At 41.7% G+C, this 27,755-nt stretch overlaps 1 protein-coding gene across 17 annotated transcripts in view; it reads left to right on the top strand.

Moving 5' to 3' along the window:
• adgrb1a (adhesion G protein-coupled receptor B1a) overlaps positions 1–27,755 on the top strand; it is a 64,786-nt gene that overhangs the window by 12,240 nt on the left and 24,791 nt on the right. For 4 of the 17 annotated variants that reach the window (XM_027001759.3, XM_027001769.3, XM_027001754.3 and 1 more), the window contains 14 exons: positions 4,746–5,682; positions 14,666–14,824; positions 15,751–15,855; positions 17,299–17,463; positions 18,030–18,209; positions 18,609–18,938; positions 19,041–19,142; positions 19,395–19,501; positions 19,619–19,813; positions 19,911–19,979; positions 21,926–22,034; positions 22,786–22,929; positions 26,142–26,214; positions 27,400–27,502. In XM_027001759.3, coding sequence (XP_026857560.2) covers positions 4,959–5,682; positions 14,666–14,824; positions 15,751–15,855; positions 17,299–17,463; positions 18,030–18,209; positions 18,609–18,938; positions 19,041–19,142; positions 19,395–19,501; positions 19,619–19,813; positions 19,911–19,979; positions 21,926–22,034; positions 22,786–22,929; positions 26,142–26,214; positions 27,400–27,502 — 2,565 coding nt within the window. In that variant the 5' untranslated portion in view covers positions 4,746–4,958. Of the gene's footprint in view, positions 1–2,690; positions 2,793–2,943; positions 3,129–3,502; positions 3,690–3,919; positions 3,939–4,745; positions 5,683–14,665; positions 14,825–15,750; positions 15,856–17,298; positions 17,464–18,029; positions 18,210–18,608; positions 18,939–19,040; positions 19,143–19,394; positions 19,502–19,618; positions 19,814–19,910; positions 19,980–21,925; positions 22,035–22,785; positions 22,930–26,141; positions 26,215–27,399; positions 27,503–27,755 lie in introns of those variants that run through there. The other 13 variants (XM_027001793.3, XM_081695875.1, XM_081695874.1 and 10 more) reach the window with 10 other exon arrangements.

Raw genomic sequence — 27,755 nt, 5'->3', positions numbered from 1 at the left:
TCATAGTGCAATCATATTGGGAGATATCCCACCCCCCCAAAAAAGTGCAAATCTAGTGATGTTGTGGCAAAAGTTGTCTGTACAACCATATATAACAGAGTAGAATATCCACTCAGTATATATCAATACATGTATATATATATAGTCACATATATGTTCACAATATATATTCCTGATTTTTAGTTTAACATGATCAGTTTTAATTTTAGATATTTGTGTCCCAATTGTTAATTTTTAAAGTAGGTGATAATGCCAGTGTTTAGGTGTAGGCCCTCAGAAGCACTGGCAGTAGCTGCTTACCAGACCTGGGAAATAAAGCCAATAGCAATTAAGTGCTCTAAACACTCAGTCACCTTGTTTGATTACATCCTCCTTTTACTCCCAACTGCCTCTTCTATTCCTAAAGTGTTAAGCTTTTTTTTTTTTTTTAAACATAGCCTATTATCATGGAGAAGTCAGAGAAATCTATACCACATCCATGAATACTGGGACCTAAAACATTTCCCTTTGGACATTTTATTTGCTCCTACCACACTTGTATTAAAATTAGGCTAGGAAGGCATATTGTGATTGGTTTGGCTAATATTGCCCATTAATTTTCTTCACTCTCTGTTTTTCCCACTAATTTCTGTTGGACCACTTGGCAGTGTTCTTGTGTCCTCCATATTAATTGAGCCTAAGTAATGTTACTGAGTCAGATGTGAGATATACCAGACTGGATAGATGATAAATATTTTATTCCTGGAAGAAAAATGAGGCAGCATTCGTTAAGCTGTTGTGGATATCCTCTTTGTATCTATTCTCACCCATTAACCTCAGCATTGTTGTAAGTTACTCTTTTGGAACACCTACTAAAACACTAAAATATGCTAAAATCACTGCATTCACTTCATCACTATCCATTTTGTGCACCCCACCATTATCACTGGGGGACAACTATTACCGAAAATTATTTCAGAGGCATACATACACTACATTAGATGATCTGTCTAATGAATCTGTGTAATGCAACTGGTTTGCGCTTATTTCAGTTTGTTTGAGTTTTTCTACATATTATATTATGTTTATATATAGTTTGTGTGAGTTTTTCTACATATTATGTTTATATATAACATAATATGTAGTGGAATAGCAGGTATCTAGTGTTAGATATCTAGTGTGCTGTGTGGTCTTTGTGACATTTTTTTTTTTCTTTTAATGGTCCACTGTAATGTTCCCTCGCGTGCTTACTTTTGAATGGCTTAATAGTTCTCATTCACTCACAGGGGCACACATAAATATATTCCAGATCTGTATTTATTCTTTAGATTGAAAACTTTTGATTATGGCTCTTCATGAAAGATTATCTACTAGATATAGTCAGAGAGGCTATGCTATGATCACCAGAGTGTGGATTATTATAATCGATCACACTGTAATACATACTGAAAAAGAAACTTCACAAAAAATGTTCTGAAGATCCTTCAAAGGGACCTTTGTTTTACAATTCATATGTTGACCAATACAACTACCATTACACAATCTGAGATTCAGTTATGAATCATGTAGTTGACACAAGAAGGTTGACACTTGGACTTAATGGCTTTTTAAAAATCACGAGTCTGACATACAGCACGTACGTGTGTATTGTAATGTATTTTAGCCTAGGAGGGAGTAGGAGTACTTTTTCAGCTGATGAAAAAGCCCTGGCATTTAGCACTGTAAACACATTCATCACCAGAGACAGATAATTATCTCTTTAATTCCACAGCCGTGTGAGGCCTCCCATACTGGTTGTCATAGGCAGTACATTGCAGATAGACAAGAATGTGAATTGTCTTGAAAAGGGGCATGTGGCTTCTTGCTTTCTGTTTGTTCAAATAACCTTGCTCACTGGAGTTGTCACTGGAGTTCTTTAATTAAGAAAGGAATATAAAGAATGAACAGGATTAAGTTCAGAAAAGAAGATGATGAATGAGAGAGAGCACCCAAGGGAAACAGCTGACAGGTGTGTTACTTAGTTCTGAATTCCTCCCTCCTACCTATAGTCTATCTCTTACACAGACACACAGACGCACACACACACACACACACACACACACACACACACACACACACACACACACACACACTTTCTTTCATTCTGGTTTGATTGCTGTTGATTTTGACATGAAAGCTAACAGCAAGCACCACTGGGGATACAGAAAGGGGCATGCTTTTCCAGCTACATGCTGAGAAGCCTCATGGAACATTTCATAACCAAATCCTTTGGTCCTCAGATCTGCAGATCTCAAGAACATGATTATTTCCCTTCTCTGTTTGCCTCACGAATATGGATAGCAACCCCATTGTAACTGCTCTAATCATGATTCCAAATAGGACTTTGTGACGTGAAACCCTTAGAGATGTCACACACACATACACACACACACACACACACACACACACACACATGCTGACTGAGTCAGTGTGAAAGCAGAGGCAGGTGAAGAGCACCACATCTCTGCAGTGACTGAGCTATTGCTAAGGGATACGCAGAGAGCTGTGGTGACTAACATCCTGGGAATGTGTGTGACTCAACCTGCCATTTTCTCATGCCAAAGTGTTGTAGCTTTGGTTTTGTATAATCTGTATAGAGTTTAGAACTTTTGTTTGAACAGAGGTTGTGAAGTCAGGGACATTCAGTCACTCTTCTTTCTGTTCACCTTCAGCCTCCAACATGCATGACTCAGATGTAGACACTGGTGGCCTGTTAGGAGAGAGTGTTGCCTGGGTGTCCTCAAGAACTATATACTGCAGAGCAGGATAGAACAGTAAGGCAGTTAACATGTGACATAGCATTCTCTGATCTTTATTATGATTCACTTAATAGCAAAACATTGAGATTACTTTACATTTTTTCAGCCTGATGTTATACCCCTTAATCAATCTTCGAGCTTTGAGAACTTTTTCATACTCTTACAGTTTGACACAAAGCATAAAGAAGTGGTTTAGAGGAAGTGGATAGCTGCTCTTACTGAGCCACGCCTGATCCATAAACACTCCACTCAGTGATGAGTCAAACATCATATAGTGTCAAAAACCCAACCAGACCACGATGGGATTGCAGCTTCCACAAGGGATCACAGGCTGGCTCTTTGGACACTACTGTAAGTCTGTCATCCCATTAGATGCACATAAATGTTCATGTTGACAGAGATGTCTGGTGCTAGGGGTTGTCATTTCCTACAGATGCCAGTGGCTCCAGTCTCTGCTAACTCATGTCCAAGCTTCAGAAGACTATCTGCAGCTTTAGTGTAGGGATGTCTTATACTGTACTGTGTGTGTAAAGCATGAGGTGGTTTTCTTCCTTCACCTACTCATTTGCCCACAAGCCTCCACAGTGAGCACACAGAGCTCAGCTCCGGCAGGACTTGGCTGAGCCACAGCACTGTGTGTGAGGGGGTGTATGTGGACAGGTGCTGGAAGCCATGCTTTAGTGCCAGTGGTACTGAGGTGTTTTACATTCTGCGCTCTATTAAAGCTCCCTGGGAGACATAGCCACTAACGAAGCAAGGCAAGCCAAGAAGCAGTGCTCCTGCTCAGGCACCTTCAGCATCGCTGGAGCTGCGGCCCCCAAAGCTTCTGCCCATGCTGTGTCCCCTCCGCTGCACATGGGCATGGGCTCCCAGGAGCCTGCTTGCCCTGCCCCGTGTTCATAGTTGACTGAGGTACGCACTGCATGGCTGAGGCCTGGGGCTCAACTTCCCAGACCTGCTTCTTGCTTATCTGGGTAGGGACCTAGCTTCATCACTGCATTCAAAAATATTATTGCTTTCTTGTGTGTATTCACACTCAGTATATTTTCATAATTTCAATTTATTACATCCCATAGATGACCACCAAGGAATCCCACTTGTCAAATGATTTAAAATGTTCATTGATAAACAGTCAAATAACAAAGAACACATCACTCAACTGTGAGTCTTCTCATCCTTCTTTGTCCTTTCCAACAATGCCCTTTTCTTTAATGCGTTCAAAGCTGCATAATGCAGTTCCTTCTTTTCTCTCTGCCTATCTCTGTTCCACTCAGCTCTGCACACACTGAGGGAGTAGGGAGGGAACGTAAAGCTTTTAGATAAGGCTGATTAATCTGGAATGGAAACCCACGTGGTGTTCGATGACAATAGCTCCTCACATGCTTGCTGGCTTGCAGACAGTGGCTCTTTGGATATCTGGCCCTTGTCCCTGCATGCTCACAGCTAGTATGGTCTCCATTACATCTGCCTACCTCACTCTGTTGTTACTCATCATACATCATATTGAATTGTCAATGGAAACAATGGTACAGAGGCGTGGAGAGCAAGTATGTTTGCTTTTAGCTTAATGATTCACTAAAATGGAGGCTATTGATCATTTTTTCAAGCAGAAAATGCACTGGTATAATGAATGACTGCAGGTGTTCACATTTTTGTAATTAATTGCCCTTTAATTGGACAAATTGTCAGACTAAGATAAAATATGAGAAAACGTGTCTGATCTGTAGGAAAAAAGAATTCTCATAAATAACTAATATGCTGACATTGTTGCTCTATACAGAAGTGTGTTTCACATTACACTTTTTTTTTTTAATTACTATCTGTACTTTCTGCAATAACCCTGTGGCCGTATCATAGTGAAATGATCATGTTTCAGGCCAGGTTTGTCTGGTCTTTTCTAAGTGGTAATTTCACTGCAGTTTTCCTGTTTGGCTCATGTGACTTCTCTTGTGTGCTCTGATCTTGCAGATCTTTCTGAGGGCCTGAATTGTCATGGGCATCAATCTGGATCAATGAATCAAAACCTTTTCTCAACTGGTGCACTACGTTCAGCAGGCTCCAGCACGCTTCAGAGGAGCTCCAGTTAGCATTAGGAAGAGGCAGTTGACCTCAAACCCAAAAGGAGTTGGAAATAGAAATAGAGAAATAGAGCTTGCTCTTCAGTCCTTTGGAATAGCCTTTATGACCATGATATCCAGCATCATAAGGACCTGTACATCTTCAGTCCAGCTTGTGCCTCTCCTGTTGCTGTTGTGGATGGCTGGGCTCAGTGCGGCCCCCTCTGGCCCAGAGTCAGACACGTGCTCCACACTTGTCCAGAACCGCTTTTTTGGCTTCTTTTTCTCCTCCTTTGTCTTTCCCAGTTCCCCCTGTTCCTGGACCCTTCAGAACCCAGACCCCAGACGATACACCATCTTCATCAAAGTCACTAAGCCCTCGGAGGACTGCATGCCCCACCAACACCGCACCTTCCAGTACGACTCCTTCCTGGAGACCACCCGCACCTACCTGGGTATGGAGAGCTTCGACGAGGTGGTGAAGCTGTGTGACCCCTCCACCCACATGGCCTTCTTGGAAGCAGGCAAACAGTTCTTACAGATACGGAAGGGGCCACTCAGGGTGGGCTCTGACAATGGGGAGGGGAGCGAGGAGTTTAAGGTTGAGTATTTAGTGGTGGGCAAGCGAAACCCTAGCATGGCTGCCTGCCAAATGCTGTGCCAGTGGTTGGAGGACTGCCTAACCTACAGCAACTCCAACCGGCCTTGTGGCATCATGCAGACACCCTGCCAGTGCTGGGACCCCCCTACACTTGATAAAGAGGTGAGCGGCTGCTACCGAGATGGAATCTTCCTGGAAAACTGCCTTCCCACCATGAACGAGCCAACATTTGACACAGACAACAATGGTGAGTTGTCAGCTTTTAATGACTATTGTGCCTCTTTAGTGTGGCACAGTGGCCATTAAGGTATTTCTCACCTCCATGTGCCCTTTGAAAGACATTATCAAAAGAAGGCAGTGTGTAGGTTCATTTATTAATACTCTGGAGTTGAATGAGATATGACATTGCAAACCAGTTTCTTTTCCATGTAGATGCATTTTAATGCAGTCTTGATTTTGTAAGGATATATTACCAGAAGTGTCAGATACACACCCCTTGATTTCCACTAAGTGCTGAAGAAAGTGCCAGTGAGTTGAATAATAAGCAATCTGGTCAATAGGTGGTCTTCTAATAGAAGGCCAGCATCTTTGAGCTTTGGTCTTCCATTACTGCAGTGTTGGAGATAATGTTATGCATTATGTTAGTTATGGTGATAATGTTATATAATGTTATGCATAATGTTACAGATGTTATGATGTTACAGATGTTATACAAGACATCATCATAGACCATATTAGCAGAGTTCAACTACTAAGAACAAAAGTAAAAACAATTTTTTATATATCAGATGTATCATATTTACATATAATTCTTAAGTATAAGAGCAGGAATTTACACACTTAGCAATACCTAAACGTTTTTAAGACAAAAGGCTTTGGTACTGACTAAAAAGATATTTAATCACATTTCACATGCACAGGTCTATTATGAATAATATAAAATACATATACTGTGTCGAGTTCAAAACAGGTATTTTCTTGATACAGACTATTGTGAATGCGGAATGCCAAACAAGACAATTTTTTTTTTCTTTTGAGTCGCAAGTATTGTTTTTCATTCTTGTGAAAGTGGCCCCTTTTGTTTAGAAATAAAATGAGCTATTGTCCAACTAAAGGGGAAGACAGAAGTCAGATAAGTGCTCTGAGGTGGAGAGAGGGAGTGAGTGAGAGTGAGTGATAGAGAGGTTTTAGATTTCAGCTGATGTGTCCTGACTGGGTGACCTTGGCTGCTTGGCGCCATGCGCTGCCTAGCATGGGTTCCGCTGGGGATATCGGGTGGACCTGTGGGAGGATCCAAGCAGACAGCGTTCTAGACTGATCTGGGATGGGGATGTGGTTGCACTGCGGGATTTAGAGATGGGAAGGCAGGGCTTGTCACTGAATCCTTCGCTATGCTCTGATTTCTCCTAAGAGAATGGACACGGTCTGGAAACCCAATCTTTTAGTTTATGCTGCTATCAAGATCATGGAGGATAGCTGCCCTCTGTGACCTCCTGGGGAGATGTTTTATTTCCTTCTCATGTCATCTTATCTCTCTATTTATGTATACTGTTCAAAAATGAAGAGCTTAATGGGTCAAACCTTTTAACTAAGCTTTTATTATATTATTGTGTGTGAAATAAGATAAGTAAGTTGAATGATCTAGGATGGATGGATAGATGGATGGATGGATGGAGTCAGAGAGAGAGATGGAGAAAGAGCATAAAAGAAAGAGACAATGAAATAATACATTGATTAATTGTGACTATGGGTGGAAAGCCATAAGGGTTTTTCGTAATGAGGGGCTGCAAGAGCCTGGGTGATGACAGGCGAATCCTGTATGTCAGGAAAGTGCAACCCCTTGGCCCTTATGTGCAGCAGGTTTGCTTAGTTGAAGAAGGAGCAGAAGCTGAAAGGAGTAAGGGAGTGCTATGGTTTTTACAATGGAAAAAGTGTGTGCATCGCATGAGTGTGACCTACTGCTCAGAGGAGAGGCATCGGGATGACGAGTAAACTCCTTCTGCACTCATCAGTTCATAGCAGAGACAGATTGTTGCTTATGTTTGAGAGGCTGTATAGGGGAAACATGGGTTTGTGGGGTGGAGGGTGAAGCTGGAAGAATGAAATGGGAAGTGATGATAGGTCTTTTCATCTGTATTCTGTTCAGAAGTCTTTGTAAAGGATGAGGGATTATGTGGTGCTGATGTGTTTGTGGGGCAGGGTGAACTTGGCTTGGGTCTATATGGCTGAGCCTTGGGTTTGAAAGGATTTAAAATAACTGTCCCTAAAGAGCTGAAGCTTTAGCATTGCACCTACACACACACAAACAAATGCACACACATACACACGCACACACACACACACACACACACAAATTTGTGCATGCATGCACATACACATTGAGCCATTTCAGTGTAGGTGGCACAAAATGGTTAAGAGGGCATCACTCAGTCTGGAGGTGTACGTTGTGTACGTGTTCAGCCAACGGGGGCACTCTGTGGGCTCCATCAGTGCAAAGCTTGGACAGCACGCCGCCGCCTCCTCAAAAAGGAATGAGTCCAGCGCTTATCTCTGCTTAATGGAGAGCTTCTCCCCCTTCTATCACTCAGAGCAGGACAGTATTCTGAAAGAAGATGCCTCTGTATTAACTTGCTATCTCATTGGACTTTCTCCAAACCCCAGGGCTGATTAAAAATTCATGTTTTAATTAAGTGATTTTACTGCTGCTTCTTTACATCTGATAATCAAAGCCACAGGTCTACTATGTGTGTATTGCATGTGTGTGAGGGACTGAGAGTGTTCATGTCTGTGCGTTCTGTGTGTATTATCAAGGAAGCTATTAATTTTCATCCATAAATAATCATTGGACAAGGAAAACAGAGATTTAACTCCTTCAGATGTTCCTCTTACTGTAGGAGCTCATATTCATCTGTGGTTGGAGGATAATAAGCTGGTAGATCTGTGCTTAAATGCTTGCTTGAGGAAATGGATGATGATTTCTCTCCCTGATTAGTAGCTCATCACTGTTTATGGCTCTCTTCCTCTTTCTCTCTTGCTCTCTCTGTCTCTTTTGTTCTTTCATATGGTTTCACACCATCATTTCAAGTTTCTCGTTAAATTCTCAAATTCACAAGCTCTTCCACAGGACATTGTCATGAAAGTAGCGTCATGTCACGTACATTCTATGTGTTAGTTTCTGTACACGTATTCATTACTGCATTATCAACACTAAGTCATTATAAGCAAAACCTTATAGTTGTCACGGTATGGTCCATCCTCCCAGACATCTCAGTGTGTGTGTGGGTGTGTTCGTTTGTATGGCCACGCCCTCCCCGTGTATCACACCCTTTCCTACACATGTATTTAAGGGCTCGTCTAATTGTCTAACGTTAGTCTGTGTGCCACATTTTCATATGTTGTGTGTAAATAAACGTCACTGTATGGCTCGCCTTTGCATCCTACCTAGAATCCCAGTATTACAATAGTATACAGGTCATCACTGCATTCAAAACGGCCTCCTTGTGTTAATGGCAGGGTCTACTAGTGGTGCTTTGAAGCATCTCAAAACCTCCCTGTGGGCTGTGCCTTATCTACCCAGCCATTTTCTGCCATTTGTTTTCTTATTTACATCATGACTTGTGAAAAATAGCCCGTGGACTCTTAGCAGTGCATGACTGTGACCTCAGCCTGATTCTGAAGAAAATAAAATACTTGGTGATGTGGTGCAGCATAAAAACCTCGGTTTTTGGGAAAAGCGGGGAAGAAGCTGAATCTTTAGAGCTCAGCAAAGAGGCTGGAAGACAAGGGTGCACTAGTTCACAAGGCTTGGTCTCACCCCTGATTAAAAGGCAGAATAAAGTCCTGCTGCAATAGCATGTCCTCACTTCCCATCGATAGATGAATGTTGACAAATTGTCAGTATCTGCCAGTGGATAAATCAAGCCACAGTAAAAGTGCTCTCTTCTCCTGCGGAATAACAGTCAGAAAAGCGAGCCCAGTCAGAGGAGCCTGCTGCACACACATACACACACACAAAAAGAAACAAATACAAAGAAACACACACACACACACACACACACGCATGCTACTGCAGCAGCACTTAAGCCTGGCTGAACTCTACTAAACTGGCCCTAGAGAGCAGCTCATTACTGGACACATGCCCCCTCCCTTCTCCCAGATTGTCCTGCAGTAAAAGCTTGCTGTGTGATTGTGTATGTGTGTACATTTCTTTATTCTAGTGTGTGTGTGTGTGTGTGTGTGTGGTATGCAGTTGTATATATTTTCTGTGCACATGTGTATATGTCTGTGTGTCTGTGTTACATGTGTATGTGAAGTTGGGAAAGATGGCAGAGCTCTCAGGGCACCTAGCATGGGTGTGTGACCTCGGCATGAGTCACAGCTCTTACCGCAGTCTAGAGGAAAGTCATGTTTTGCACACACACACACACACACACACACACACACACACACACACACAAACACACACACACACACACACACACTGCTCAGAGCCCTAAGAACAAGAGAGAGAGACAGCAAAAGAGACAGTGTGAAAGACAGAGGGGTCAATACAGGGTGGGTCAGGGATATTTGTTTGTTAACACCAGAAACGCTATGCAAATTGGCATATAGGAGTGTTGCAACTATCATATCTCTGAAACATACAAACAGAGCCCCAGTGGTTTCCATAGGAACACTATTTTTACAGGTATCATAGAGGATATAGACATTGAAATCTATAAAATTTGGTCAACCTTACCACACAAGTGACATTGTATCAGGTTTTCTTGTCCTTTTTGTTTATTTTCTCTGACTGTGTGACCATGTGATTGTGTCTCTCTCCACCTTACACACACACACACACACACACACACACACACACACACACACACACACACACAAACACACACACACACACACACACACACATGCGTACAGCATACACATTTGGACTCTCAGCTCAGTCTCCCTTCAGGTGCATATGAAGTCATTTGGATTCAAGCCATTATGGCTTCCACAATGATGTCTGGATTAGGTACAGTTTTAGTATGGAATTAAATGGAGCAAGTCTGATTGGTTGTGCACAGCATGCATAACAAATAACAACAGAAGAAGGTGTGACTCAGACCAAATATTAGTGGTGGACTGGTTCTAGAGGGATCAGCTTGACCGTTCAGGTCATAAGGAAAGCACCAGGAAATCATGGCTACCTACTGAATAACTGATTACCAATTTGCAGATATGTATGCACAGTATTTTTATGGCGTGTATAGCAACATAGGGAAGTGTTTTGCCACCAACCCTATTTTCTGTATCATTTTGTGGTAGTACATCTTCACTTTAAGTGCATTTGTGGTCTTGATATTACATGGTTCTTTCAAGAGAAATTCTTTCATGGGGTACAGTTTATATTTTTGTGACAATATTGAAGTGGATTAATAATTAGGTGTTTTTATAGTTCTACATACTTATTTTTCACCCTAATGTATGAATTGTTTATGATTGCAATTTATAAGTGTCTAAAAATATTGATCTTGAACATGCCACAACTAAGTATTTGCTGTAGATGCAATTTGGAGAGGGGGGGTTGTTGTTTTTTTACCATGACGTGACAATGATGATGATTATTCTTATTAATTATAATGAGTATTAATTATTATTAGTAGTAGTAGTAGCAGCAGGGTATTACCTTTAAAACCTGTTTATTATTAATGGTCATTAAAGTTTCTTGCAGTCCCCTTACTTGTCACTAAAAAGCACAATATGGCATTTAGATCCTCTGCTGTGTCAATTAACAATAAGAACTCAGGCAGGAAACCAGGCAGCACTGAAATGCTAATCTCAGCAGTCATTAGATTTGTCATCCAAGCAACTCCTGGCACAAAAATACATAGTGGTCTAGGTTAGCTAAAGAGGATCCATTAGAGAGTGTTTAAGGTGTATTTATCAGCAAATATTTCTCTGCTGAAGATTGAAATGTGTGGAGAAAAAAACAAAACTGTTATTTTGCTACTCATCTCTGGAGCATGGAATGGAGTAGCCCTGCCTGATCCCTTTAGTGAAGGTGCTTTTGATTTCAGCTGATTTTTCCTTTTCATTCCTGCCGAAGAGAGGCATCCATCTTCGAAATTGAAATGTCGACTTGCCTGACCCACACCTGCAACCAAAGAATGCTTCACCAAACACCTGCTTTTTATTGCCATTTTACTTTTTATCTGTTTGCCACAAATTTTGTAATAAAAAGTGAGGCAGAATATTTTTAAAAGCAACTCATTCATGAACTCCATTGATGAGTTTGATAATATATTTCTACAAAGATCTTCAAAGCGGAAAATATTGATTACTTTTAGGGGAAAGTATTCATACATCTTTGTATTTATATTATAGTATTGTAAACTAAATCCAAGCCATAGCACACAGGACACACTGAAGTCTACAGCCCAGGAGTAAACTCACTAAAAGCACATGCATTTTGATTTATATGTTTGCCTGCAAGCTAAGAAATAGACTTGCATGATCTGACATGGCAGTTGAACAAACCAAAGAGTTGAGGGAAGCGCTCGGACTGGCCTGCCTTTAAAATGAGCAGGCAGTCTACAGCGGGCCTGCAGTGTTTAAGGAAGCTGCAGAGGGAGGCAGAGGGCAAGGAGAGGGCGAAGAGAGGCCAGGGAGCAAGGAGAACAGACCCGAGCCGTGGTTCCTGCCCCTGGAGGGAGATTAATCGATGGCATGCGATTGTGTGAGTGCAGCTGTTCAAATATTTATCCTGAGCAGGATAGAGACTGTGGGCACACACACAGGGAAAACAGTGGATTAGAGTGCTGAGATTTTGCCAATGGAGTCTGAGAGAGAGAGAGAGCGCAAGCGCTTAGGTCTTAAAGTGAAATGCAGTGTAGTTTAGATACTTCCAATGAGAGATTTAAAAAAAAAAAAAAGAAGAAAAGAATTGATTTTGTTTGTTATTTTTTTTGTTGCAAAATAGGAAAAAGCTCTTGAAGGAATTTCACATAGACGTATGCTGGCATGGTTGCAATAGATTGTGTTTGATGTATTCATTTTATTTTGTCTATTGCTTCCCATTATAATTCATTCTCCCTTTTCCTTTCCCCTCATTTCTTGCTCTCACTTAACCACCTTCTACACCCTTCTCCTCTCCTTGTGTGCATGGTGTCTCTTTCCTTGGCAACAGCATGTGTGCAGTAGACTCCTACTGTCCTCTTGGTGTCAGCACTAGCCGTGTGATGGAGCGACTCCCACTCCTTGTCTCACACCCCCCACTCTACCCACACTGTGCACACACAGGCATTTGCATAGACACACCCGGAAAAAATTAGTTGTCATCACATGCTGCAGCGAAGGCAGGGGTTGGCTGGTGAACAGCACTCTGCTGAAGTGTGCTGGGCGCAGGGGGGTGGAGGGGGCCAGGCAGGCACATGCACTTGGGGAGGGTATGAGTGAGGATGGAGCCAGTGCAGTCCGTAAGCTGAGCTTTAGCCGGAGTATTCAGGCATACTCTGCCAGACGCCATACGGGAAGCAGAGGTGACTTTGACAAGGAGGTAACTCTCAGCAGGATGGACACACATGCACACACTTGCACAGGCACATGAAAACCATGAGCAGAATGGCCCACACTTCTCACAACATACAATGAAAATGCTTGAGAAAAGAAAGAGGGAAGGTTGACATTAGAGAGGAACAATGGGGCAGAACATAAGTTTTTAAAGATGATGAAATATCCATTCCACATAGCCTTAATTTGCAAGAGTTACTACAGCACAAATGACACACAGTGAATTATTGAAAGTATTATAAAGTGTCCTTGCAGTGAAAGAAAATGTTTCATTCTTCTTCCTTCTGATTACTAAGTCAGAAAAAAGTTCATACTCACTGGCCGTTTTTCACGCGAGGAGAGAATCTTATCTCCAAATGGATTTTTTCTCTCCCTTTTCTCCCAAGAGCTTTCATTTGACAGAAGGCCTTCCCCTCCTCGTCCCTGCTATATTCGCTGGCTCTCTCTTATTCTATTCATAAAGCCTATTTGTTTTAAATAAGTCTGAAATCACTTAGGAGAGAAGCTGAAGGTTATTTCACTTTTACTTCATTAGAGCTCCCTGTGGCGATGTGACAGCCTTAAGAATGTGCTCTCTAATCCACATGTGATTGGCCAATCTTACTGCTTATTCTCTAGGCCATTGGTTAATGGAACTGTCAGACTTTGGGTGTGGCTCATGGATGGTGCTAATCAAGGCAGCAGCTGGGAGTTGTCTGGGTTCATTTTTGCTTGTAATTGTCACTGGCTGTATGGATTAGATGTTTTGTTGTGCATTCAAGGCTGGGTCACTTTATAGATTGGGATCAATTATAGGGTGTGGCAGGTGAATTTGCCTGCAGCGAACGCAATTTGAGCATCATGAGTAAACAGCATGCCTTTAATCACTCCTCCTGTGCAAACAAATAGATATTGATGCTGCTTGTCAATGCATGTTTAACAGCCAGAGGCCAGTTTTCCCAAAGCATCATAGCATAAAGAGCATCTGCAGAACATAGTCAAGTGAGTATCACTTTCTTTATTAGATGAGATGCTATAAATATTTCCCTGTTTTTGCAAGACTGGACCTAGATAAGCATCAGTTCTTAGTGCGTATCTTTCATATTCATTTCAAGAATCTCTTAATAACAGTTTAGCATGGTTACTTTCAATAACTGATCTGTAAATCTAAACTTTACACACATTATCACACACACATTCTCTCTATTTCTTTCTCTTTCTCTCTTTCTGTCTCTGTCTCTTTGCTTTCTCTTTATGGACAATGAAGGTGTATTAGAAAATCAGCCCCCATCCTCCCACACAATTGATTTGTGTGTAATTAAAAATGTCCATGCCTGGACATGGGCCAGCTTCATGTTCTATTCATGCAGATTAATACATATTTGTCGGGGCCTATGGGAGCAGACAGGCGGCAGTGTCTGCTATTAAACATTCATGAGGGTGGAGGACACAGAGAGTCACATTCTGCTGGTATTTATGGGTCCATTCTCACATCCTTATGCTATCATAATGGCTCACAAAATGGGAAACATCATTACTAAACAGGGATGTTTAAATCACAGTGTGATTTCATTCATGTAAATTAGAAAAAGAAAAAAAGAAAAATTAATGATTGCTATGCAAAGACCTTAATAAGCTGCTAAGTGTAGTGTGTGTGTGTGTGTGTGTGTGTGTGTGTGTGTGTGTGGGTTTTATCACAGGAGGCTGGAGTAGCTGGGGAAACTGGGCTGCATGCAGCAGTGAGTGTGGGGGTGGGGTTCAGACCCGTACGCGCATGTGTCAGTCTCCTCCAGAGGAGGCCTACCTGTGTGACGGGGTACTGGAGGAGGGCCGACCCTGCAATTCCCAAACCTGCATCGGTGAGCTCTGCTGCGTGTGCGTGCGCGCGCACGCGTGTGTGTGTGTGTGTGTGTGTGTGTGTGTGTGTGTGTGTGTGTGCATGTGTGTGTGCTGGAGTGATTACAGATGATTGTTTGTTTTTCTTTGTTTTTTCTTTTTACCTCCATTTCTCTGTCTCTCCATTTCTCTTGTTTTCATTTATCTCTCTCATACTTTCTGACATGCCTCATCCCTTGTCTCCTTCATACTTCATATTAAAATAAAGGGTTTTTGCCTGCTGGAAGCTGAGATAGAATGATAGCAGGAGTTTCTCTGTGTCCCTCTCATTTAACTTGTAGGCTACAGCCAGTACTCCTTTAAAGGAAAGGTTTTAAACATTTTGAAATATAATGGGATGGAGGACACCAAACTTGGTAAGGAGAATATGGGTGAGTCACTATGAATGTGGCTCTAGTGCTAAGATCCACACTTCATTGTGAATGTAAGGCTATGGATTGATGGACATCTCCATGGTGCAGATCTTCATTTATGACTGTTCTGCATGATCTGACATCCATTGCTCACCTCATTTGACCCCCTTCCCCTAGCCTTCCTATACACCACTGTGCCTTTGAATCAGGTCCTTCTCAGATTATGACTGTACACTCTGCTAATCACATAAATACACACGAACACACACACACTCACAGAAGGAGAGTTAGACAGAGAGAACAATGGTGAAGAGCAAATGCTCTGATAGCTATATAATGCAATATATTTTTTAGAATGGATACAGTTCATGTCCCAGTTATCATCCCTGTAGCATCTCTTCATGAACCAGTTAGCATCTCCGTGTCCTTCTGAGTCTCAAAACCCCAAGCATGGCTGATGCTGAAGAGCCCAGCTCACTCACAGCTCTCTTCAGTAGAACGTTCAGTCTATTCGCTAACCCCGCCGCATCCTGCAGGCAAAGGCCGGCATGGCTCACGCAGCCAATCGCTGCGATCGGTGGATAGCCGCAAACGAGAGGACGTGGACAAGGAACCTAGTGGACAGCAGTCTTCTCAGACAGGTAAGAACATAGGCATCAGCCTCCTGTACAGCTTGGGCTCACACACACACATACTTGCACTACTTGCACTACTCATACCTACAATCACTGGACATGCAACTGTATTGGACAAAGACACACACCCACACACACCCACATGCACACTTACACACACATACACACACACACACACACACACACACACACACACACACACACACACACACACACACACACACACACACACACACACACACAGGGGTGTAGATTGGAAGTGCATGTGGCTATGGCTTCATCCTGTAATGTTTTGTGAATGTGAGTGGGATGTGTGTGTCCTGTGATGTGATGTGTCTTGGCATCATTCACAGTGGGATGTCAGTTTGTGTATGAATCATGGACTTCACGCCTCAACACATATGAATATTGTAGGTAATTTGAGAGGCTGTTAAGCCAACAGTCCTACTCCAAAACTAAGAAGCCAACAGAAAACATGCATACCTTACAATGTTCTCCTTGGTCTTCACATTATTAGAAAATATAGATTATAAAATTTGGAGTTTCTGTCACATTGGTGGTAATTCCGTTGGAAGTGTCTTCATGTGTTCCAAATGGTCTTTTGTGTATTAAATGCACTTAAATACACAGATTTATGTATTAAATAAATTAAATACTAAGATTTTGTTTCTTTTTTTTCTTTCTTTATAACCATGTCAGACAGAATGGGTGCATGACAGCAACAAACTTTAAATTCATCATAAATGCATTATGCTATGATGATGTGGTGATAATTTTAAAAATACTGAGATTTTGATATGAAATGGTTGAAGCAGAAGTTTATTTATTTATTTATTTTATTTATTAATTTAACTCACTTCAAATCCCGATGACCATTCAGGAGACTTCATTTAGAAACTGGATTATTCCCTTTCCAAGAGTTGCTTTCTTGCTAGTTTTCTGACAGCCCATCTCTTCCTGTTGGACAGCCGTGACACCCCAGTTCTTCAAACTGGATGGTCATGACAGTCCAACATTTCCTACTGAATTCCCATGAAAGCCCCTATTTCTGCTCTACACTCTTACAATCCATCTGTGCTTATTGGACATGGAGATAACAGTCTGGGGCTGCTTTATTGAACAGTCAAGACTGTTTACTCTTTTGCATGTGATTACTTTGATTTTCTTGCTTCTCCAAGTAGACTCTGTCAGGCCTGCTTTTCATCCTGGCTAAAAGCCACAGCTGTCTCACTGTTCTACTGGATAGCCAAGTTAATTCACCATTTGCCTATCTTGAATAGAAACCTGATGTTCTATATGATATGGAACCAGGCCTGAGAGTGTTGACGCTCCTCCCTGTTAGCACAGAAAGCTCTTCCTGCATGCTAAATAGTTTTGGACTTTTTCCTGCCCACCCCTTCCAAACCCTGCTTGCTCCACCATGCCCCTTCCCTCTGACTCCGTCAATAGACTCTCCATCAGGTGAGGAGTGGTCTCCATGGAGCGTGTGTTCGGCCACGTGTGGCGAGGGCTGGCAGAGTCGCACACGCTTCTGCGTCTCCGTCTCATACAGCACACAGTGCAGCGGCCCGCTACGTGAGCAGAGGCCCTGCAACAACACCGCCGTGTGTCCAGGTAAGCAGAGACCACCCTTGGCCCTGCCTTCCCAGCTTTCCTGCTCCTCCTCAGTCCCGACCCCTGAGCTTCACTGCAAGCTGACCACCCACTGCCTGCTGCCCAATAGTGACTCACTCTCCCTGGGTCCCAGCATGTGGCTACTCCCCTCTGGAAGCCCAAAGGAGAGATGATCAAAGGTAGAGCAGGACATGGACCCATGCTGCATTCCTTTCCTAGTCCCTTCCTCTCTCTGTCTCTTATGCTTTCCAGTTCTCTGACAGAAGTGTGGTGCATCTGAATCTTCACAGCTCTGTGGTATATATAAATATAAACCAACCCACTGGAGAGCCTCACATGCAAGAAATAATCAGAATACGTCTCAATGCACATGCAATCATGCCTCACGTATTTAAAACCACTTCCGATTCATGGCCTCTGAATCCACCATATGTGGCAGTTAGAATGCCATACCTTTGAGTTTTGGCATAAGTGCTCTGCAGTGACTTTGTATGTGCTTTGTGTTTTTATTTAAGCAGATAGTTGTGTATGGAAGGGTGTCTTTCTCTCTATAAATCATACCCTAGCTGCTCTGATTGCAGTGCATGGTGCGTGGGATGAGTGGTCTCCATGGAGTCTATGTTCCTCCACCTGTGGCCGTGGATATAGGGACCGCACACGCACTTGCAAGCCACCACAATTTGGGGGATATGCATGTGTGGGCCCAGAGAAACAGACCAAATTCTGCAACATTGCTGTCTGCCCAGGTGAGGATCTTCAAATAATGAACATTTCAATCAGCCTTAATGATTTCCATCAAGTGTCATGTCAAAATTAAAGACAGAGACTGTAGGGAAGGGACAGACAAAAATTAGGTTTTGTTATGCACACATACATAGAATTGGTGACAAGGAGAGCTTTTAAATCACTGTACAATGCACTAAACTAAACAAAGCTCTTTTGCACTCTCTTTCACTCCTCTTGTCTCTCTGTCCCTCTCACTTACTCACAATCTCTCAGTCTCTCTCTTGTATGTCAGAATTTGTCTTTCTCTCTAAAATACCAAAAGCATAATATATAATCTGTTTTTACTTTTCAACATAAAGATTACATAATATTTTACTTCTTTCTTTCTTTCTTTTCTCTCTCCTTCTCTCTGTGTCTAGTGGATGGTGTGTGGAATGAGTGGTCCAGTTGGAGCACCTGTTCAGCATCCTGTTCTAATGGCACCATGCATCGCACACGGGAGTGTAATGGCCCATCCTATGGTGGCTCTGAGTGTCAGGGCGAGTGGCTTCAGTCTCGTGACTGCTTCCTGAGAGAGTGCCCTGTAGATGGTCGATGGCAACAGTGGACTTCCTGGTCAGGCTGTACCAAGACTTGTGGCGGGGGGAGCCAGCAGAGACAGAGGGTGTGCTATGGACCCTTCTTTGGGGGGGAGCAATGCCTAGGAGACCGTGAGGAAGCACGCTCCTGTAATGAGAAAAGATGCCCAGGTGTAAATGCCAGTTATGCTAGCCAACACAATTAACATTTTCTGGGGTTTTTTTTGTTTGTTTTTTGAATATTAAATGTTCTCATATTCAAATTTTTGACAGAGCCCCATGAGATTTGTGATGAGGAGAACTTCTCTAATGTTGTGTGGAAAAGAACTCCGGCTGGAGATACAGCAGCTGTACGCTGTCCACCCAATGCTGTGGGTAAGACCCAATTTACTGACCTTCATGTGCGCGCACGCAGACACACACACACACACACCCACATACAGTAACACTCTTCTCACACCTAAAAACCTCAGAACTGTCAATATTAAGGCAGCATTCTGATTCAGTACCATGGACAGCTCCACTCAAACAACTGGTTCAGCAGAGCATTATTGTAGGTGGTATGAAGAATACATAGCATTAACAGGCAGTAGTCATGGAAACTCAATGTCTGTGGTACTGATACAGGCCTCATCCTTCGCCGCTGCTCTCTGGATGAAGAGGGTATCGCCTACTGGGAGAGTCCTACATACATGAAGTGTATCTCTAACGACTACCGCAGCATCCAAACATTGGTGAGCACTCACTCAGGCTACTGTAATGTATCAACTCATATGTAATACATTTTACTATGAATACCTAAATGCTTTTTGGTGAAAGTCAGTTTATTAATCAGACTATCATTTCCTCAGACCCGTGAACACCTGTCAAAGGCACAGAGGGGACTTGTAGGAGATGGAGTGTCTGAGGTAATGACCAAGCTGAGGGTGATCTCCAGTGATGGAACCAGCTACAGTGGGGATCTCCTGGCTATAGTGGATGTATTAAAGAACATGACAGAGATATTCAGAAGGTCCTACTACAGCCCAAGCAGTGCTGACATGAGGGTTGGTGTAAGCACACATAATGAGAGAAATATATTGGAAGAATGCCATATACTGATATACCTTATGAAATGTTATTGTTTCCTTGTTTGGCCTGTAGAACTTTGTTCAGTCTATTAGCAACTTGCTGATGGAGGAAAATAGAGACCGATGGGAAGAAGCACAGCTGGTAGGTTCAAGCTCCTACACCTTTTTACTTATACACCTGACAAGTGCATCTTCTTCTGTTCATGGATTTCAACCATAAGAGAAGGGTATTTTTTCAAAATCCTTTTTGATCATGGAGTATATGACTAATACACTATTACAGTTTCCATATTGGTTATTACACTTCTGTTTAGGAAAATATGCTAATAAATGTCAGTCAAATGTGGAGAGAGAGAGAGAGAGAGAAACAGAGAGACATGTGTGTGGCATATATGATATAGTAGCCTATTGATGCTGGAAGAAGAGGGTGTATATTTAGAGCAATGGGATTAAAATTCTCATATGCCTTCTTGTGCCACCAGCTCCTAAACATCTACCCTATATCATCATCACATCAGCAAACCAGCACCACAGCGCACATATCCACATATACTCAGAATACTCACACAGAAACGGACATAGGGCTATAATTTTGTGACTGGCCTGGGGCATTAAATCCGCATAATATTGCATTTACACATTTCAGAGGGTACATTTACATTTATCACCATTTGTTAAGGTAGGTGGAGTGAAGCAGCAGGGGGTGTGACATTAAAAATCAGCTCTTGGTGCAAACACAAGTACAACACAGTATTTTCCTCACTTCAAACAGGCACATAAAGACCTGCCCAATTTGTCAGAATGGGATTAAAATACATCTTCCAATATAATTTTTAAGGAAAAACAATTCTATTGTAACTATTAAATATAAATCAGACAGCTGATGACATTATGCATGGAAAATTCTATAATTTAAAATAATTTTTCATATGACAATTATGTAAATATTAATTTTAGTCTTTAGTCTGGTTAACAACAATAACAATAATACTTCGAGTAGTAAATATTTTGGCAACTCTGTATTTCCTTGACTTCCTTCCGTGGAGCGATAGTGGGTTGGACCCAAGTGCTGAGAAGAGCGAGATATATTAGGGGCAAATCCAAAATCATTCATTAAGACAGTCTAGAGTTAGTGAATGCAAACAGCTGTAGAATACATAGTAGAAAGCAAGCAAAACATAAACTAAACATGGGAAAACCAGAGAATGAAACAAACAGGCAAACAAGCACACAGTACACGGGCTTAGCGCATAAGACAGAATCTACGATCAACAGAGACTTGGTACAAATGACCAGCCAAGTAAAACAGAAAACCGTGTGTGTGTGTGTGTGTCACACACACACACACTAACAGGAATGAAACCTCTGACAGGTGAAAGAAAAACAAACAAGGGGGCAGAAAAACAAAAAACAAAACAAAGAAGCACTTGGAACAAAAAACAGGAAGTAAAAAAAAAACAAAGCACAGGACTAAGATGCCAGGGAGGGGCCAACTGTGACATTGACAAGCATGTCTGTGAATTTTTGTTTGCACTGCCATTCCAGCACATTCGCTGCCATGATGACCTTTTACAGGGAGTGATAGGAGTTAATTTGATTGGATATTGCAGCAGCACGCCAAATCACAGCTGCGGATTATGTATTCAGTCTAACTCAACCTTTTTTGTAATTGCGTAACTCTGTGCCAGACTAGTACATGTGCGCTTGTCATGAAAATAGCAAACATTTCTCCCGTGCCTACACGTGCCTGCATAATAGTTTTATCGTGTGTCCATGAAAATAGAGCTCTAACTGATGCTGAAGTTGTTACATAAAATCTCATTCACAAAGGTTTCATCTCAACAAACTGAATGGCACTTATTGTGCCAACTGAATAGTCACTTATAGTGATTATTGGCAGTATGTACAATATTAGAGACCTATACTTTATTAGTTATCTATTTCATATTAACTGATCAACAAAACAGCTCTTCCTGACATATTTTACACACAGATCTCTCTTCAAAGTTTTCAGCAGCATTTAAATTACTGTGCTATTTTGAAATTCTCAAATACCTCACTCCTTAGCTTTACATTTGTATCTTTCAGCTGGGTCCTAATGCTAAGGAGCTCTTTCGTCTGGTGGAGGACTTTGTCGATGTCATCAGCCTGCGAATGAAGGACTTTCAGGATACATATGAGGTCACTGACAACCTTGGTTAGTTTGTGACCATATTCTCTTTCAGTTGTACCTATTTCTGTCTGTAACATAACACCTCACTGTGTGCATATACATGAACAGTAATCGATTTACATCCCATCCACCAATGAAATAATATTCCAGGAATAAATCTTTTAGCAAATGTAAATTGTTGCAAAACTGTTCCAGTAAATCCTCAGCACTCCCTCTACTATGAATGAAACATTCTCCTGTGATGTACTATGTGCTGTTCTCCTGGGGCCAGCAGGTGTAGACATAATCTACCCAGCACTTGTAGCCTGGAGCAATCGAGAGGTCTGTGATCCACCCACAGGGCCCTAGTGAGAGATATGCTTTACTCACATGCGCACACTGCCCAAGACAGGCAGGAGATGAGCTGTTGTGCAGTGGGCCGCTCAGGGGGGGAGGCATGGCAGAGCTGGAGAGGAGAGTGTGGGAGTCCGGGGGCCTGAGCAGTTCTTTACCACTGCTTCTCAAAAGCACATATCCTCCCACATAGCTGTCACCTGTCTCCAAGCAAATGACCACTCACAGTCCCCCACATCACAAGTGTGCGTGCCAACACATACAGTAAATAAGCAGGTTTTTATATTCATTTGGAAATTAAAGGTGTTGGGCTGTAAAATCTTGAAAACAATCTGTGTGAACATAGTGATCTAATGGCAATGGAGTGTTTCCTGCAGGTGATATGAGGGCACTGTGCCTGAGTCATCTCCATTCTAATGGCTTGGCTTTTGTTTCCCATCAGTGTTGAGCATTCACAAGCGACCCATGGCAGGCAAAGCCGATATCAACTTTCCCATGAAGGCCTGGAGGGGCATGGCAGACTGGGCCCGTAACTCAGATGAGAGGGTGACCATCTCCAAGAATATTGTGTCATCGGGTAGCCCAGGTGAAGACCTCCACACCCACCGGGCAGACAAGACATGTAGAAAATACTCATACATAAACAGGTCTTGAGACACATACTCCAGTGCAAGATGGGTGAAAGCTACTGATCACATAAACTGAAAGAAAAAATTACCAAATTAATAGCCTAATCTATACATGCACACATATACAAATGTACTCAGCAGCCATTATTTTAGAAAGAACACTTCTATTGGCCCACAACCATGCTATTATGTCCATTTTAATTTTAAGAACAGTTTACTACCCAAATAGCCAGTTTGCTGTGATGTCACAAACTGACCAGTGATGAATGGACTAAAGGGTGACTGACAAATTCTGCATGCCTGCAGATTATAAAATACATCTATTAGGTTGGTGGTGGTGGTGGTGTTTTCATTTATCTTTCCTATAGTCATTGTCATTTATTTATCTCTTTTTTAAAATTTAATTAATTATTTTGTCATTTATGTTCTTCATGTTTCTTTTCTATGTAAAATCACTGTGAACTACCTGTGCAGGAAAATTAGCTTACCTTGGCTGTAAGATTAGTGTGTAAGGGTAGGTACAATGTATATATTTCTAATAAAGTGGCACGAGTTTATGTCCAAGCACCTAACAAAAGTTGCAGATAATGTAGTGCTGAATAAATGCCTATTGATAAGAAAAAAAGGGCTTTGAGGGTTTGGTTTGAAAAAAAAGGGGTTGTAGAAGGACTAATATTTGCTAGCTGTAGTCTCTGTCTAATGTTTGTGAGGCCCAATGTTACAGATCATTAGAGAAGTTCCCTCCCCAGTGACTATGCTAATAGGGCAGTTGCTTCTTAATCAGGAGTCAACAGGAGCCAATCAAAGGCAATTAGGCCTAATTTCCACTCCCATTGGGAACTTGGTTTCCATGGCACTTGGAGCAGATTGACATGGAGTCAAGTTCTGGACCATGCTGAGAGTGGTGCTTATATAAATATACTATATAGGATCTTTGAAGCCTCCAGTGGTTACAAACAAAAATGATTTACACTAATTTGAATGTTAAAGTCTATTGACTAGCCATTTTTGTAGTTGTAGGTTGTAAACTATAGTTAAATATATGTGCACATAGACAGACACACACACACACACACACACACACACACACACACACACACACACACACACACACACACACACACACACACACACACACACTGAGCAGCCACATTATGGGGTGTTGCTAGTATACAGTGGTTATCACCTACCATAGCCTCAGACCAGTCAGACTGCCCATGCTGTCCCTTGTTCACAACCGAACACACCAAAAGTTGTATTGGAATAAGGTGACCTGTGCGTTGCTTACTTGGGGATGAGATGAAACTATGGGAAGATGAGAGTGTGCACTATGGGAAGAAAGAAAGCAGTGTGGAAACAGTGTGATGCTCTGGGCAGTTCTGCTGTGAAACCTTGAGTCCTGGCATTCCAGTGGCTTTTACTTGGACAAGTACCACCTACTTAAACATTGTTGCAGACCAGGTGCATCACATTACAGCAACAGTATTGCCTAAAGGTAGTGCCCTCTTTCAGCATTCTTTCTTTCAAATATTGTTCAGGAATGGATTGAGTCTGATCCATGGAGGCCCTACCTTGCAACTTGCAGGACTTAAAGGAACTGTTGCTAACATCTGAGGTGGCCTCTGGTACCAGATACCACACCACACCTTCCAAGGACTTGTGTAGACTAAGCCTCAATAGTTAAGAGCTAGTTTGACAGCAGAAGGTGGACCTGTGGTCAGAAGGTGATGTATAGGGTAACGGGTAGTGTCTGACTGACCCACTGTTTATGGCATCAAAACTATAATTGTACAGCTATAAAATGCACTGGTAAGAGAGGAAAACCTAATATAGAGGCCAGTGATTGTAGATGCAGGATAAATGATTCTAATAAAAGGGCTCGTGAGTGCATATACAAGTTTGCACGCACACGTATGCACATGCGCACATATGTATGTGTGAGTGTGAGTGTGAGTGTGAGTGTGAGTGTGTGTGTGTGTGTGTGTGTGTGTGTGTGTGTGTGTGTGTATGTATGTATAAATATATATATATATATATATATATATATATATATATATATATATATATATATAAAATGTGTGTGTATGTATGTATGTATGTATAAATATATATATATATATACACACATTTTATATTTATATATACATACATACATACATACATACATATACACACACACACACACACACACACACACATATATATATATAATGTGTATGTATGTATGTATAAATATATATATATATATAGTATATATATATGTATAAATATATATATATGTGTGTGTGTGTGTGTGTGTGTGTATATGTGTATGTATATATATATATATATGTATATGTGTGTATGTATGTGTGGGTGTATATACACTCATGAGCACTATAAATTTATATAGTTTTGTATCTACTTCAGGACAGTGGCTATGGCAGGTATGGTATCTCTTTCAGTCTCTGTCTCTGTTTGTCTCTCTCTTTGTCTTTCTCTCTGTCTCTCTTTTTTTTCTGCCAGCCAGGCCTGAATCCACATGTTTTGAGTTGAATCAGTATAACAGATGGAGCCTTTTTGTTTGTGCATATGTACGTGTGTGTGCATGTATGCATCTGTGTGTGTCTTCCATCCCTGGAGGCTGTCCAATTCTGCATCTTCTTTTGCAGTTGTGAAGTGTGACTGTGTCAGTGGCTGGACTCCTGGCCAATGTTTTTACATGCTTATTCCTCTGCCTGCTCTTCATATTAATGTATTAGATTTGGTCATTTCAGACCCAACGTGCCAATATGTGCCATCATAGCAACCTGTGTGTGTGTGTGTGTGTGTGTGTGTGTGTGCGTGCGTGCGTGCGTGCATGTGATTAAAGTTGTGTGTCTTTGTGTATGTGTACTGTATATATAAGGTGAATAGTCAACTAGGCTGAAGGGAGATAAAGCAAGAATGGGTGACAAGCATATTTCATACATATTCACTCTGAATGCACTGACTGAAAACACTACTGACAGGCACAAGCACGCGCGCGCGCACACACACACACACACACACACACTCTTTCTCACTGAATTCTTGTGATCAGTCTTTCATTAATTACTGTAATTCCCACTCTGATTGCAGGGAATATTATTCATATTGTTTCCGTGTGTGTGTGTGTGTGTGTGTGTGTGTGTGTGTGTGTGTGTTGCAGATGATGACACTTCAGCATTTGTGACTGGCATTGTCCTTTATCGAAACCTCGGCAGTATACTGTCTCTTCAGAGGTGAGGTTCAGAGTTACAGCCCTCTGGTTTTTCATTCCTATTCAGACTCCTTGACTAATCTCGGCTGCCCTCTTTATACTTTTGTGAATACAGGTACAGATACAGGTGCCACTTGTCACGATTAATCCATCCCAGCTTCCGTGTTCCATGTTTTCCATCTTGTGTATTTTAGTTCCATGCCATAGTTTCATTTTCTCCACCCCTTGTTTGATTTTCCACACCTTGGTATACCTGTAAGTTTGTACTCCGCGTATCCTAGCCTTCATGTTTCTTAGCCCCGAGTTTTCCCTAGTCTTTGTCATAGCCTGTTTCCCCTGTTTGCCATAGTGTGTTTTGTTTGTTTGCTCATGTATCCACGTACCCTCCGTGTTGGCTCTATGACCCTGGACTGCTACAACTCTAATTTTGGATTTGCCCATAATAAATCTCGCTCTTCTCCGCACATGCGTCTGCCTCCTTAACGCTTACCATTATACCACTGTGATACACAAAGCTTACTGTCATTTTTGTAGGTAGTTATGTAGAATGTTTCAGGTGAGTTGTGTTAAGAATAGATTAATGAGGCACTAATAACTTTTCTATTTTTTCCCATGTGCTATAAATGTGCAGACAGATTTTTGACCAGTTTCTCATCCTTTGCTGTTGCGCTTCCTGTCCTTTAACATTGATTTATTTTTTGTAAGGTATCAGTTCTCAGTTTTTTTATCCACCTGAATGTGGCAATGTGGTGGTGTTATCAGATACACCAGGTGACAAACACTCATCTTGACTGATTATGCAATTGAAAGTACCAAAAGTGTGTGTGTAACTATACTTGTGATGTCCAAATGTAATGTAAAAAAAAAACTTCCTTGCAGTTCCTCACAAGTTTACATTAACATTTTCCCCCTTACTTTCCTTTTCTTTCCCTAAGTTGTCTGTGCGTAGAGTCTGTCCGAGGATGATTGGTTCCAGTAAACTAAACTATGTCCTCCAAAGTGTGTGTGTGTGTGTGTGTGTGGATATCTGAATATGGTATGATAGTATGTTCAATAGATATGGTTTTGTGTATAAAGTTGCAGATGAAATCAAATGCGGTGATACTTCAATGCATAATGTGCAGGGAGTAAGAAGCTTGGCCTGAAGGTCATGTTCTGCTTCTGTCAGTCATTTTTCACCTTCTCTTCTCTTCAACTGGTCTATCAGAAACAACACAGTGCTAAATTCCAAGATGATTACTGTGACGATCAAGCCCACCCCCAGCTCACTCACCGCCCCAGTGGAGATCGAGTTCTCCCACCTTTACAATGTAAGCCAGGTTGCCATCTATTCACTTGAAACAGTCAAGGTGTTGCTCAGCTTATGTATATTAAAATGCAATGACAAATTATCAAACAAAATTGCTCTTAAACTTTGAAAATGTTATTGTTGGTACAATGATAGAGCTATCCATGTTGAAAATCGCTGACCACTTTATTAGAAACATCAAAACGAGAACGTCATACAACATTTTCGTGGGTACACTTACACCTGCCTATGGATGTACAATCACAGCCCATGTG

The sequence above is a fragment of the Electrophorus electricus genome, chromosome 14 (assembly GCF_041902795.1).
Source record: "Electrophorus electricus isolate QZ-2024a chromosome 14, ASM4190279v1, whole genome shotgun sequence".
Lineage (NCBI taxonomy): Eukaryota > Metazoa > Chordata > Actinopteri > Gymnotiformes > Gymnotidae > Electrophorus > Electrophorus electricus.
Note: the sequence above shows the minus strand (reverse complement) of the source record. Positions and strands in the feature narration are given on the sequence as shown.